Source organism: Centruroides vittatus, unplaced genomic scaffold (assembly GCF_030686945.1).
Source record: "Centruroides vittatus isolate TY-2023 unplaced genomic scaffold, ASM3068694v2 contig_3231, whole genome shotgun sequence".
Lineage (NCBI taxonomy): Eukaryota > Metazoa > Arthropoda > Arachnida > Scorpiones > Buthidae > Centruroides > Centruroides vittatus.
The window spans coordinates 1-14,456 of record NW_027122075.1 but is presented as its reverse complement, the minus strand read 5'-3'; the positions used below and the strand labels follow the sequence as shown (position 1 = coordinate 14,456).

Below are 14,456 nucleotides of genomic sequence, written 5' to 3'. Positions count from 1 at the left end.
AGTTTCGACTTTTTCTGATACTTTTCTTAATATTTTGAAAACTTACTAATACGAATCTATAATTTTGGTATTTCCTAATTTAGAAAAACAAATCGCGTTAAACCTAACCAAGGAATTTATTTTATATATGTAAATTTTAATTGTAGACGCGATAGAACATTCAAAAGTTGAAACTTGAGATTTTTGACTTTTTCTGATACTTCTCGTAATATTTTGAAAACTTACTAATCCAGCACTATAGTTTTAATTTATTTTAGTTCAAAACAACACTTTGTGTTAAACCTTACCGAGGTATTAATTCTGTATATGTAAATTTTTTACGTAGACGCGATAAAACATCGAAAAGTTGAAACACAAGTTTTTTTAATTCTTCTGATACTTTTTGAAATATTTCGAGTCAATTCAACTCAATGCAAGTCGGTGTAAGTCGGTGCAAGTTAATGCAATTCGATGCAGGTCGGTGCGAATCGATGCAAGTCGGTGAAAGTTAATGCGAGTAGATGCAAATCAATGAAAACCGAGTGCAAGTCTTTGCAAGTCGACGCAAATTGGTGCAAAGCAGTGCAAGACTATGCAAATCGATGCAAGTCAATACAAGTCTGTGCAAATCGTTTTAAGTTTATAAAAATCGATGCAAATCAATGCAAATCAGTTCAAGTCAATTCAAGTTTTTGCAAGTCGATGCAAGTCTATGCAAGTCAATGCAAGTTGGTACAAATTTGTGCAAGTCGGTTCAAGTCTATACAAATCGGTGCAAGTCAGTGCAAGTTGGTGCAAGTCGACTTTTTCTGACACTTTTTGTAATATTTCGAAATGTTACTAATCTAGCACTATAATTTTTTTGTAGCCGAATTTTAGACAACACCTTGCGTCAAATTTTACAAAAAAATATTTATTTTGAATATGTAAATTGTTTACGTAAACGCGACAGAACATTGAAAAATTCAAACTCTAGTTTTTGACTTTTTCTGATACTTTTCTTAATATTTTGAAAACTTACTAATACGAATCTATAATTTTTGTATTCCCTGGTTTAGAAAAACAAATCGCGTTAAACCTAACCAAGGTATTTATTTTATATATGTAAATTTTAATTGTAGACGCGATAGAACATTCAAAAGTTGAAACTTGAGTTTTTTTACTTTTTCTTATACTTCTCGTAATATTTTAAAAACTTACTAATCCAGCACTATAGTTTTAATTTATTTCAGTTCAAAACAACACTCTGTGTTAAACCTTACTGAGGTATTTATTCTGTATATGTAAATTTTTTACGTAGACGCGATAAAACATCGAAAAGTTGAAACACAAGTTTTTTTTAATTTTCCTGATACTTTTTGAAATATTTCGAGTCAATTCAACTCAATGCAAGTTGGTGTAAGTCTGTGCAAGTTAATGCAATTGAATGCAGGTCGGTGCGAATCAATGCAAGTCGGTGAAAGTTAATGCGAGTAGATGCAAATCAATGAAAACCGATGCAAGTCTTTGCAAGTCGACGCAAATTGGTGCAAAGCAGTGCAAGACTATGCAAATCGATGCAAGTCAATACAAGTCTGTGCAAATCGTTTTAAGTTTATTAAAATCGATGCAAATCAATGCAAGTCGGTGCAAGTCGATGCAAGTCGGTGCAAATCTATGCAAATCAATGCAAGTCAGTACAAGTCGGGGCAAGTCGGTGCAAGTCTATACAAATTGGTGCAAGTCGGTGCAAGTCGGTGCAAGTTTCTGCAAGTCGATACAAGTCGGTGCAAGTCGGTAAAAGTCAATGCAAGTCAATGCAAGTCAGTGCAAGTTTATGCAAGTCGATGCAAGTTGGTTTAAGTAAATGCAAGTTGGTGCAAGTCAATGCAAGTTTATGCAAATCGATGCAAGTAAGTGCAAATTGGTGCGTGTCTATGCAAGTCGATGCAAGTCAAAACAAGTCAGTGCAAGTCAATGCAAATTGGTGCAAGTCAATGCAAGTCGGTACAAGTCGGTGCAAGTCTATGCAAGTCAATGCGAGTCAGTGCAAGTCAATGCAAGTCAATGCTAATCGATTCAAGTCAATTAAAGTTTTTGCAAGTTGATGCAAGTCTATGCAAGTCAATGCAAGTTGGTACTAGTTGGTGCTAGTCAATGCGATTTGGTGCAAGTCGAAACAAAAAAGTCTGTAGAAATCAATGCAAGTCAAAGCAAGTTGGTGCAAGTTTCTGCAAGTCGATGCAAGTCGGTGCAAGTTAGTAAAAGTTAATGCAAGTCAATGCAAGTCAGTGCAGGTCTATGCAAGTCGATGCAAGTTGGTTTAAGTAAATGCAAGTTGGTGCAAGTTAATGCAAGTTTATGCAAATCGATGCAAGTAAGTGCAAATCGATGCAAGTAAGTGCAAATCGGTGCGAGTCTATGAGGGTCGATGCAAGTCAAAACAAGTCAATGCAAGTCAATGCTAGTAGGTGCAAAAATATGCAAGTCGGTGCAAGTTAATGCAAGTCTATGCAAGTCGGTGCAAGGCAGTGCAAGACTATGCAAATCGATGCAAATCAATACAAATCTGTGCAAATCGTTGCAAGTTTATGAAAATGGATGCAAATCAATGCAAGTTGGTGCAAGACTATGCAAGTCGATGCAAATCAATGCAAATCTATGCAAGTCGATGCAAGTCAGTACAAGTTGGGGCAAGTCGGTGCAAGTCCATACAAATTGGTGCAAGTCGATGCAAGTTGGTGCAAGTCGGTGCAAGTCTATGCAAGTCGATGCAAGTCAATTCAAGTAAATGCAAGTCGGTGCGAGTCAATGCATGTCTATGTAAATTGATGCCAGTCGGTGCAAGTCTATGCGATTTGGTGAAAGTCGAAACAAAAAAAGTCAGTACAAATCAATGCAACTCAGAGCAAGTTGGTGCAAGTTTCTGCAAGTCAATGCTAGTCGGTGCGACTTGGTAGAAATCGATGCAAGTCATTGCAAGTCAGTGCAAGTCAATGCAAGTCTATGCAAGTTGATGCTAGTCAATGCAAGTCGGTTCAAGTCTATGCAAGTTTATGAAAATCGATGCAAGTCAGTGCAAATCGGTGCGAGTCTATGCAAGTCGATGCAAGTCAAAACAAGTCGGTTCAAGTAAATGCAAGTTCGTGCAAGTCAATGCAAGTTCATGCAAATCGATGCAAGTCAGAACAAGTCGGTGAGAGTTAATGCAAATCGGTGCAAGTCGACGCAAGTCGGTACAAGTCGGTGCTAGTCAATGCAAGTCAATGCAAGTAGGTGCAAGAATATGCAAGTCAATGCAAGTTAATGCAAGTCTATGCAAGTCAATGCGAGTCGGTGCAAGTCAATGCAAGTCAATGCAAATCGGTTCAAGTCAATTCAAGTTTTTGCAAGTCGATGCAAGTCTATGCAAGTCAATGCAAGTTGGTACAAGTTTGTGCAAGTCGGTTCAAGTCTATACAAATCAGTGCAAGTTGGTGCAAGTCGACTTTTTCTGATACTTATTGTAATATTTCGAAATGTTACTAATCTAGCACTATAATTTTTTGTAGCCGAATTTTAGACAACACCCTGCATCAAATTTTACAAAAAAATATTTATTTTGAATATGTAAATTGTTTACGTAAACGCGATAAAACATTGAAAAATTTAAACTCTAGTTTCGACTTTTTCTGATACTTTTCTTAATATTTTGAAAACTTACTAATACGAATCTATAATTTTGGTATTTCCTAATTTAGAAAAACAAATCGCGTTAAACCTAACCAAGGAATTTATTTTATATATGTAAATTTTAATTGTAGACGCGATAGAACATTCAAAAGTTGAAACTTGAGATTTTTGACTTTTTCTGATACTTCTCGTAATATTTTGAAAACTTACTAATCCAGCACTATAGTTTTAATTTATTTTAGTTCAAAACAACACTTTGTGTTAAACCTTACCGAGGTATTAATTCTGTATATGTAAATTTTTTACGTAGACGCGATAAAACATCGAAAAGTTGAAACACAAGTTTTTTTAATTCTTCTGATACTTTTTGAAATATTTCGAGTCAATTCAACTCAATGCAAGTCGGTGTAAGTCGGTGCAAGTTAATGCAATTCGATGCAGGTCGGTGCGAATCGATGCAAGTCGGTGAAAGTTAATGCGAGTAGATGCAAATCAATGAAAACCAGTGCAAGTCTTTGCAAGTCGACGCAAATTGGTGCAAAGCAGTGCAAGACTATGCAAATCGATGCAAGTCAATACAAGTCTGTGCAAATCGTTTTAAGTTTATAAAAATCGATGCAAATCAATGCAAATCAGTTCAAGTCAATTCAAGTTTTTGCAAGTCGATGCAAGTCTATGCAAGTCAATGCAAGTTGGTACAAATTTGTGCAAGTCGGTTCAAGTCTATACAAATCGGTGCAAGTCAGTGCAAGTTGGTGCAAGTCGACTTTTTCTGACACTTTTTGTAATATTTCGAAATGTTACTAATCTAGCACTATAATTTTTTTGTAGCCGAATTTTAGACAACACCTTGCGTCAAATTTTACAAAAAAATATTTATTTTGAATATGTAAATTGTTTACGTAAACGCGACAGAACATTGAAAAATTCAAACTCTAGTTTTTGACTTTTTCTGATACTTTTCTTAATATTTTGAAAACTTACTAATACGAATCTATAATTTTTGTATTCCCTGGTTTAGAAAAACAAATCGCGTTAAACCTAACCAAGGTATTTATTTTATATATGTAAATTTTAATTGTAGACGCGATAGAACATTCAAAAGTTGAAACTTGAGTTTTTTTACTTTTTCTTATACTTCTCGTAATATTTTAAAAACTTACTAATCCAGCACTATAGTTTTAATTTATTTCAGTTCAAAACAACACTCTGTGTTAAACCTTACTGAGGTATTTATTCTGTATATGTAAATTTTTTACGTAGACGCGATAAAACATCGAAAAGTTGAAACACAAGTTTTTTTTAATTTTCCTGATACTTTTTGAAATATTTCGAGTCAATTCAACTCAATGCAAGTTGGTGTAAGTCTGTGCAAGTTAATGCAATTGAATGCAGGTCGGTGCGAATCAATGCAAGTCGGTGAAAGTTAATGCGAGTAGATGCAAATCAATGAAAACCGATGCAAGTCTTTGCAAGTCGACGCAAATTGGTGCAAAGCAGTGCAAGACTATGCAAATCGATGCAAGTCAATACAAGTCTGTGCAAATCGTTTTAAGTTTATTAAAATCGATGCAAATCAATGCAAGTCGGTGCAAGTCGATGCAAGTCGGTGCAAATCTATGCAAATCAATGCAAGTCAGTACAAGTCGGGGCAAGTCGGTGCAAGTCTATACAAATTGGTGCAAGTCGGTGCAAGTCGGTGCAAGTTTCTGCAAGTCGATACAAGTCGGTGCAAGTCGGTAAAAGTCAATGCAAGTCAATGCAAGTCAGTGCAAGTTTATGCAAGTCGATGCAAGTTGGTTTAAGTAAATGCAAGTTGGTGCAAGTCAATGCAAGTTTATGCAAATCGATGCAAGTAAGTGCAAATTGGTGCGTGTCTATGCAAGTCGATGCAAGTCAAAACAAGTCAGTGCAAGTCAATGCAAATTGGTGCAAGTCAATGCAAGTCGGTACAAGTCGGTGCAAGTCTATGCAAGTCAATGCGAGTCAGTGCAAGTCAATGCAAGTCAATGCTAATCGATTCAAGTCAATTAAAGTTTTTGCAAGTTGATGCAAGTCTATGCAAGTCAATGCAAGTTGGTACTAGTTGGTGCTAGTCAATGCGATTTGGTGCAAGTCGAAACAAAAAAGTCTGTAGAAATCAATGCAAGTCAAAGCAAGTTGGTGCAAGTTTCTGCAAGTCGATGCAAGTCGGTGCAAGTTAGTAAAAGTTAATGCAAGTCAATGCAAGTCAGTGCAGGTCTATGCAAGTCGATGCAAGTTGGTTTAAGTAAATGCAAGTTGGTGCAAGTTAATGCAAGTTTATGCAAATCGATGCAAGTAAGTGCAAATCGATGCAAGTAAGTGCAAATCGGTGCGAGTCTATGAGGGTCGATGCAAGTCAAAACAAGTCAATGCAAGTCAATGCTAGTAGGTGCAAAAATATGCAAGTCGGTGCAAGTTAATGCAAGTCTATGCAAGTCGGTGCAAGGCAGTGCAAGACTATGCAAATCGATGCAAATCAATACAAATCTGTGCAAATCGTTGCAAGTTTATGAAAATGGATGCAAATCAATGCAAGTTGGTGCAAGACTATGCAAGTCGATGCAAATCAATGCAAATCTATGCAAGTCGATGCAAGTCAGTACAAGTTGGGGCAAGTCGGTGCAAGTCCATACAAATTGGTGCAAGTCGATGCAAGTTGGTGCAAGTCGGTGCAAGTCTATGCAAGTCGATGCAAGTCAATTCAAGTAAATGCAAGTCGGTGCGAGTCAATGCATGTCTATGTAAATTGATGCCAGTCGGTGCAAGTCTATGCGATTTGGTGAAAGTCGAAACAAAAAAAGTCAGTACAAATCAATGCAACTCAGAGCAAGTTGGTGCAAGTTTCTGCAAGTCAATGCTAGTCGGTGCGACTTGGTAGAAATCGATGCAAGTCATTGCAAGTCAGTGCAAGTCAATGCAAGTCTATGCAAGTTGATGCTAGTCAATGCAAGTCGGTTCAAGTCTATGCAAGTTTATGAAAATCGATGCAAGTCAGTGCAAATCGGTGCGAGTCTATGCAAGTCGATGCAAGTCAAAACAAGTCGGTTCAAGTAAATGCAAGTTCGTGCAAGTCAATGCAAGTTCATGCAAATCGATGCAAGTCAGAACAAGTCGGTGAGAGTTAATGCAAATCGGTGCAAGTCGACGCAAGTCGGTACAAGTCGGTGCTAGTCAATGCAAGTCAATGCAAGTAGGTGCAAGAATATGCAAGTCAATGCAAGTTAATGCAAGTCTATGCAAGTCAATGCGAGTCGGTGCAAGTCAATGCAAGTCAATGCAAATCGGTTCAAGTCAATTCAAGTTTTTGCAAGTCGATGCAAGTCTATGCAAGTCAATGCAAGTTGGTACAAGTTTGTGCAAGTCGGTTCAAGTCTATACAAATCAGTGCAAGTTGGTGCAAGTCGACTTTTTCTGATACTTATTGTAATATTTCGAAATGTTACTAATCTAGCACTATAATTTTTTGTAGCCGAATTTTAGACAACACCCTGCATCAAATTTTACAAAAAAATATTTATTTTGAATATGTAAATTGTTTACGTAAACGCGATAAAACATTGAAAAATTTAAACTCTAGTTTCGACTTTTTCTGATACTTTTCTTAATATTTTGAAAACTTACTAATACGAATCTATAATTTTGGTATTTCCTAATTTAGAAAAACAAATCGCGTTAAACCTAACCAAGGAATTTATTTTATATATGTAAATTTTAATTGTAGACGCGATAGAACATTCAAAAGTTGAAACTTGAGATTTTTGACTTTTTCTGATACTTCTCGTAATATTTTGAAAACTTACTAATCCAGCACTATAGTTTTAATTTATTTTAGTTCAAAACAACACTTTGTGTTAAACCTTACCGAGGTATTAATTCTGTATATGTAAATTTTTTACGTAGACGCGATAAAACATCGAAAAGTTGAAACACAAGTTTTTTTAATTTTCTGATACTTTTTGAAATATTTCGAGTCAATTCAACTCAATGCAAGTCGGTGTAAGTCGGTGCAAGTTAATGCAATTCGATGCAGGTCGGTGCGAATCGATGCAAGTCGGTGAAAGTTAATGCGAGTAGATGCAAATCAATGAAAACCGAGTGCAAGTCTTTGCAAGTCGACGCAAATTGGTGCAAAGCAGTGCAAGACTATGCAAATCGATGCAAGTCAATACAAGTCTGTGCAAATCGTTTTAAGTTTATAAAAATCGATGCAAATCAATGCAAATCAGTTCAAGTCAATTCAAGTTTTTGCAAGTCGATGCAAGTCTATGCAAGTCAATGCAAGTTGGTACAAATTTGTGCAAGTCGGTTCAAGTCTATACAAATCGGTGCAAGTCAGTGCAAGTTGGTGCAAGTCGACTTTTTCTGACACTTTTTGTAATATTTCGAAATGTTACTAATCTAGCACTATAATTTTTTTGTAGCCGAATTTTAGACAACACCTTGCGTCAAATTTTACAAAAAAATATTTATTTTGAATATGTAAATTGTTTACGTAAACGCGACAGAACATTGAAAAATTCAAACTCTAGTTTTTGACTTTTTCTGATACTTTTCTTAATATTTTGAAAACTTACTAATACGAATCTATAATTTTTGTATTCCCTGGTTTAGAAAAACAAATCGCGTTAAACCTAACCAAGGTATTTATTTTATATATGTAAATTTTAATTGTAGACGCGATAGAACATTCAAAAGTTGAAACTTGAGTTTTTTTACTTTTTCTTATACTTCTCGTAATATTTTAAAAACTTACTAATCCAGCACTATAGTTTTAATTTATTTCAGTTCAAAACAACACTCTGTGTTAAACCTTACTGAGGTATTTATTCTGTATATGTAAATTTTTTACGTAGACGCGATAAAACATCGAAAAGTTGAAACACAAGTTTTTTTTAATTTTCCTGATACTTTTTGAAATATTTCGAGTCAATTCAACTCAATGCAAGTTGGTGTAAGTCTGTGCAAGTTAATGCAATTGAATGCAGGTCGGTGCGAATCAATGCAAGTCGGTGAAAGTTAATGCGAGTAGATGCAAATCAATGAAAACCGATGCAAGTCTTTGCAAGTCGACGCAAATTGGTGCAAAGCAGTGCAAGACTATGCAAATCGATGCAAGTCAATACAAGTCTGTGCAAATCGTTTTAAGTTTATTAAAATCGATGCAAATCAATGCAAGTCGGTGCAAGTCGATGCAAGTCGGTGCAAATCTATGCAAATCAATGCAAGTCAGTACAAGTCGGGGCAAGTCGGTGCAAGTCTATACAAATTGGTGCAAGTCGGTGCAAGTCGGTGCAAGTTTCTGCAAGTCGATACAAGTCGGTGCAAGTCGGTAAAAGTCAATGCAAGTCAATGCAAGTCAGTGCAAGTTTATGCAAGTCGATGCAAGTTGGTTTAAGTAAATGCAAGTTGGTGCAAGTCAATGCAAGTTTATGCAAATCGATGCAAGTAAGTGCAAATTGGTGCGTGTCTATGCAAGTCGATGCAAGTCAAAACAAGTCAGTGCAAGTCAATGCAAATTGGTGCAAGTCAATGCAAGTCGGTACAAGTCGGTGCAAGTCTATGCAAGTCAATGCGAGTCAGTGCAAGTCAATGCAAGTCAATGCTAATCGATTCAAGTCAATTAAAGTTTTTGCAAGTTGATGCAAGTCTATGCAAGTCAATGCAAGTTGGTACTAGTTGGTGCTAGTCAATGCGATTTGGTGCAAGTCGAAACAAAAAAGTCTGTAGAAATCAATGCAAGTCAAAGCAAGTTGGTGCAAGTTTCTGCAAGTCGATGCAAGTCGGTGCAAGTTAGTAAAAGTTAATGCAAGTCAATGCAAGTCAGTGCAGGTCTATGCAAGTCGATGCAAGTTGGTTTAAGTAAATGCAAGTTGGTGCAAGTTAATGCAAGTTTATGCAAATCGATGCAAGTAAGTGCAAATCGATGCAAGTAAGTGCAAATCGGTGCGAGTCTATGAGGGTCGATGCAAGTCAAAACAAGTCAATGCAAGTCAATGCTAGTAGGTGCAAAAATATGCAAGTCGGTGCAAGTTAATGCAAGTCTATGCAAGTCGGTGCAAGGCAGTGCAAGACTATGCAAATCGATGCAAATCAATACAAATCTGTGCAAATCGTTGCAAGTTTATGAAAATGGATGCAAATCAATGCAAGTTGGTGCAAGACTATGCAAGTCGATGCAAATCAATGCAAATCTATGCAAGTCGATGCAAGTCAGTACAAGTTGGGGCAAGTCGGTGCAAGTCCATACAAATTGGTGCAAGTCGATGCAAGTTGGTGCAAGTCGGTGCAAGTCTATGCAAGTCGATGCAAGTCAATTCAAGTAAATGCAAGTCGGTGCGAGTCAATGCATGTCTATGTAAATTGATGCCAGTCGGTGCAAGTCTATGCGATTTGGTGAAAGTCGAAACAAAAAAAGTCAGTACAAATCAATGCAACTCAGAGCAAGTTGGTGCAAGTTTCTGCAAGTCAATGCTAGTCGGTGCGACTTGGTAGAAATCGATGCAAGTCATTGCAAGTCAGTGCAAGTCAATGCAAGTCTATGCAAGTTGATGCTAGTCAATGCAAGTCGGTTCAAGTCTATGCAAGTTTATGAAAATCGATGCAAGTCAGTGCAAATCGGTGCGAGTCTATGCAAGTCGATGCAAGTCAAAACAAGTCGGTTCAAGTAAATGCAAGTTCGTGCAAGTCAATGCAAGTTCATGCAAATCGATGCAAGTCAGAACAAGTCGGTGAGAGTTAATGCAAATCGGTGCAAGTCGACGCAAGTCGGTACAAGTCGGTGCTAGTCAATGCAAGTCAATGCAAGTAGGTGCAAGAATATGCAAGTCAATGCAAGTTAATGCAAGTCTATGCAAGTCAATGCGAGTCGGTGCAAGTCAATGCAAGTCAATGCAAATCGGTTCAAGTCAATTCAAGTTTTTGCAAGTCGATGCAAGTCTATGCAAGTCAATGCAAGTTGGTACAAGTTTGTGCAAGTCGGTTCAAGTCTATACAAATCAGTGCAAGTTGGTGCAAGTCGACTTTTTCTGATACTTATTGTAATATTTCGAAATGTTACTAATCTAGCACTATAATTTTTTGTAGCCGAATTTTAGACAACACCCTGCATCAAATTTTACAAAAAAATATTTATTTTGAATATGTAAATTGTTTACGTAAACGCGATAAAACATTGAAAAATTTAAACTCTAGTTTCGACTTTTTCTGATACTTTTCTTAATATTTTGAAAACTTACTAATACGAATCTATAATTTTGGTATTTCCTAATTTAGAAAAACAAATCGCGTTAAACCTAACCAAGGAATTTATTTTATATATGTAAATTTTAATTGTAGACGCGATAGAACATTCAAAAGTTGAAACTTGAGATTTTTGACTTTTTCTGATACTTCTCGTAATATTTTGAAAACTTACTAATCCAGCACTATAGTTTTAATTTATTTTAGTTCAAAACAACACTTTGTGTTAAACCTTACCGAGGTATTAATTCTGTATATGTAAATTTTTTACGTAGACGCGATAAAACATCGAAAAGTTGAAACACAAGTTTTTTTAATTCTTCTGATACTTTTTGAAATATTTCGAGTCAATTCAACTCAATGCAAGTCGGTGTAAGTCGGTGCAAGTTAATGCAATTCGATGCAGGTCGGTGCGAATCGATGCAAGTCGGTGAAAGTTAATGCGAGTAGATGCAAATCAATGAAAACCGAGTGCAAGTCTTTGCAAGTCGACGCAAATTGGTGCAAAGCAGTGCAAGACTATGCAAATCGATGCAAGTCAATACAAGTCTGTGCAAATCGTTTTAAGTTTATAAAAATCGATGCAAATCAATGCAAATCAGTTCAAGTCAATTCAAGTTTTTGCAAGTCGATGCAAGTCTATGCAAGTCAATGCAAGTTGGTACAAATTTGTGCAAGTCGGTTCAAGTCTATACAAATCGGTGCAAGTCAGTGCAAGTTGGTGCAAGTCGACTTTTTCTGACACTTTTTGTAATATTTCGAAATGTTACTAATCTAGCACTATAATTTTTTTGTAGCCGAATTTTAGACAACACCTTGCGTCAAATTTTACAAAAAAATATTTATTTTGAATATGTAAATTGTTTACGTAAACGCGACAGAACATTGAAAAATTCAAACTCTAGTTTTTGACTTTTTCTGATACTTTTCTTAATATTTTGAAAACTTACTAATACGAATCTATAATTTTTGTATTCCCTGGTTTAGAAAAACAAATCGCGTTAAACCTAACCAAGGTATTTATTTTATATATGTAAATTTTAATTGTAGACGCGATAGAACATTCAAAAGTTGAAACTTGAGTTTTTTTACTTTTTCTTATACTTCTCGTAATATTTTAAAAACTTACTAATCCAGCACTATAGTTTTAATTTATTTCAGTTCAAAACAACACTCTGTGTTAAACCTTACTGAGGTATTTATTCTGTATATGTAAATTTTTTACGTAGACGCGATAAAACATCGAAAAGTTGAAACACAAGTTTTTTTTAATTTTCCTGATACTTTTTGAAATATTTCGAGTCAATTCAACTCAATGCAAGTTGGTGTAAGTCTGTGCAAGTTAATGCAATTGAATGCAGGTCGGTGCGAATCAATGCAAGTCGGTGAAAGTTAATGCGAGTAGATGCAAATCAATGAAAACCGATGCAAGTCTTTGCAAGTCGACGCAAATTGGTGCAAAGCAGTGCAAGACTATGCAAATCGATGCAAGTCAATACAAGTCTGTGCAAATCGTTTTAAGTTTATTAAAATCGATGCAAATCAATGCAAGTCGGTGCAAGTCGATGCAAGTCGGTGCAAATCTATGCAAATCAATGCAAGTCAGTACAAGTCGGGGCAAGTCGGTGCAAGTCTATACAAATTGGTGCAAGTCGGTGCAAGTCGGTGCAAGTTTCTGCAAGTCGATACAAGTCGGTGCAAGTCGGTAAAAGTCAATGCAAGTCAATGCAAGTCAGTGCAAGTTTATGCAAGTCGATGCAAGTTGGTTTAAGTAAATGCAAGTTGGTGCAAGTCAATGCAAGTTTATGCAAATCGATGCAAGTAAGTGCAAATTGGTGCGTGTCTATGCAAGTCGATGCAAGTCAAAACAAGTCAGTGCAAGTCAATGCAAATTGGTGCAAGTCAATGCAAGTCGGTACAAGTCGGTGCAAGTCTATGCAAGTCAATGCGAGTCAGTGCAAGTCAATGCAAGTCAATGCTAATCGATTCAAGTCAATTAAAGTTTTTGCAAGTTGATGCAAGTCTATGCAAGTCAATGCAAGTTGGTACTAGTTGGTGCTAGTCAATGCGATTTGGTGCAAGTCGAAACAAAAAAGTCTGTAGAAATCAATGCAAGTCAAAGCAAGTTGCTGCAAGTTTCTGCAAGTCGATGCAAGTCGGTGCAAGTTAGTAAAAGTTAATGCAAGTCAATGCAAGTCAGTGCAGGTCTATGCAAGTCGATGCAAGTTGGTTTAAGTAAATGCAAGTTGGTGCAAGTTAATGCAAGTTTATGCAAATCGATGCAAGTAAGTGCAAATCGATGCAAGTAAGTGCAAATCGGTGCGAGTCTATGAGGGTCGATGCAAGTCAAAACAAGTCAATGCAAGTCAATGCTAGTAGGTGCAAAAATATGCAAGTCGGTGCAAGTTAATGCAAGTCTATGCAAGTCGGTGCAAGGCAGTGCAAGACTATGCAAATCGATGCAAATCAATACAAATCTGTGCAAATCGTTGCAAGTTTATGAAAATGGATGCAAATCAATGCAAGTTGGTGCAAGACTATGCAAGTCGATGCAAATCAATGCAAATCTATGCAAGTCGATGCAAGTCAGTACAAGTTGGGGCAAGTCGGTGCAAGTCCATACAAATTGGTGCAAGTCGATGCAAGTTGGTGCAAGTCGGTGCAAGTCTATGCAAGTCGATGCAAGTCAATTCAAGTAAATGCAAGTCGGTGCGAGTCAATGCATGTCTATGTAAATTGATGCCAGTCGGTGCAAGTCTATGCGATTTGGTGAAAGTCGAAACAAAAAAAGTCAGTACAAATCAATGCAACTCAGAGCAAGTTGGTGCAAGTTTCTGCAAGTCAATGCTAGTCGGTGCGACTTGGTAGAAATCGATGCAAGTCATTGCAAGTCAGTGCAAGTCAATGCAAGTCTATGCAAGTTGATGCTAGTCAATGCAAGTCGGTTCAAGTCTATGCAAGTTTATGAAAATCGATGCAAGTCAGTGCAAATCGGTGCGAGTCTATGCAAGTCGATGCAAGTCAAAACAAGTCGGTTCAAGTAAATGCAAGTTCGTGCAAGTCAATGCAAGTTCATGCAAATCGATGCAAGTCAGAACAAGTCGGTGAGAGTTAATGCAAATCGGTGCAAGTCGACGCAAGTCGGTACAAGTCGGTGCTAGTCAATGCAAGTCAATGCAAGTAGGTGCAAGAATATGCAAGTCAATGCAAGTTAATGCAAGTCTATGCAAGTCAATGCGAGTCGGTGCAAGTCAATGCAAGTCAATGCAAATCGGTTCAAGTCAATTCAAGTTTTTGCAAGTCGATGCAAGTCTATGCAAGTCAATGCAAGTTGGTACAAGTTTGTGCAAGTCGGTTCAAGTCTATACAAATCAGTGCAAGTTGGTGCAAGTCGACTTTTTCTGATACTTATTGTAATATTTCGAAATGTTACTAATCTAGCACTATAATTTTTTGTAGCCGAATTTTAGACAACACCCTGCATCAAATTTTACAAAAAAATATTTATTTTGAATATGTAAATTGTTTACGTAAACGCGATAAAACATTGAAAAATTTAAACT

The 14,456-nt window shown here is 36.7% G+C and overlaps 4 protein-coding genes across 4 annotated transcripts; all 4 read left to right on the top strand.

The window, feature by feature from the left end:
* Positions 1-1,595: 1,595 nt before the first annotated feature.
* On the top strand, positions 1,596-2,066 carry LOC136973590 (pneumococcal serine-rich repeat protein-like). Its single transcript, XM_067268321.1, has one exon. The coding sequence runs from the start codon at positions 1,596-1,598 to the stop codon at positions 2,064-2,066; it is 471 nt and encodes a 156-aa protein (XP_067124422.1).
* Positions 2,067-5,209: 3,143 nt separating this feature from the next.
* On the top strand, positions 5,210-5,680 carry LOC136973589 (pneumococcal serine-rich repeat protein-like). Its single transcript, XM_067268320.1, has one exon. The coding sequence runs from the start codon at positions 5,210-5,212 to the stop codon at positions 5,678-5,680; it is 471 nt and encodes a 156-aa protein (XP_067124421.1).
* A 3,143-nt stretch (positions 5,681-8,823) lies between these two features.
* Positions 8,824-9,294, top strand: LOC136973588 (pneumococcal serine-rich repeat protein-like). Its single transcript, XM_067268318.1, has one exon. It carries the CDS (start codon positions 8,824-8,826, stop codon positions 9,292-9,294), a length of 471 nt encoding a protein of 156 aa, XP_067124419.1.
* Positions 9,295-12,438: 3,144 nt separating this feature from the next.
* Positions 12,439-12,909, top strand: LOC136973587 (pneumococcal serine-rich repeat protein-like). Its single transcript, XM_067268317.1, has one exon. The coding sequence runs from the start codon at positions 12,439-12,441 to the stop codon at positions 12,907-12,909; it is 471 nt and encodes a 156-aa protein (XP_067124418.1).
* Positions 12,910-14,456: the final 1,547 nt, after the last annotated feature.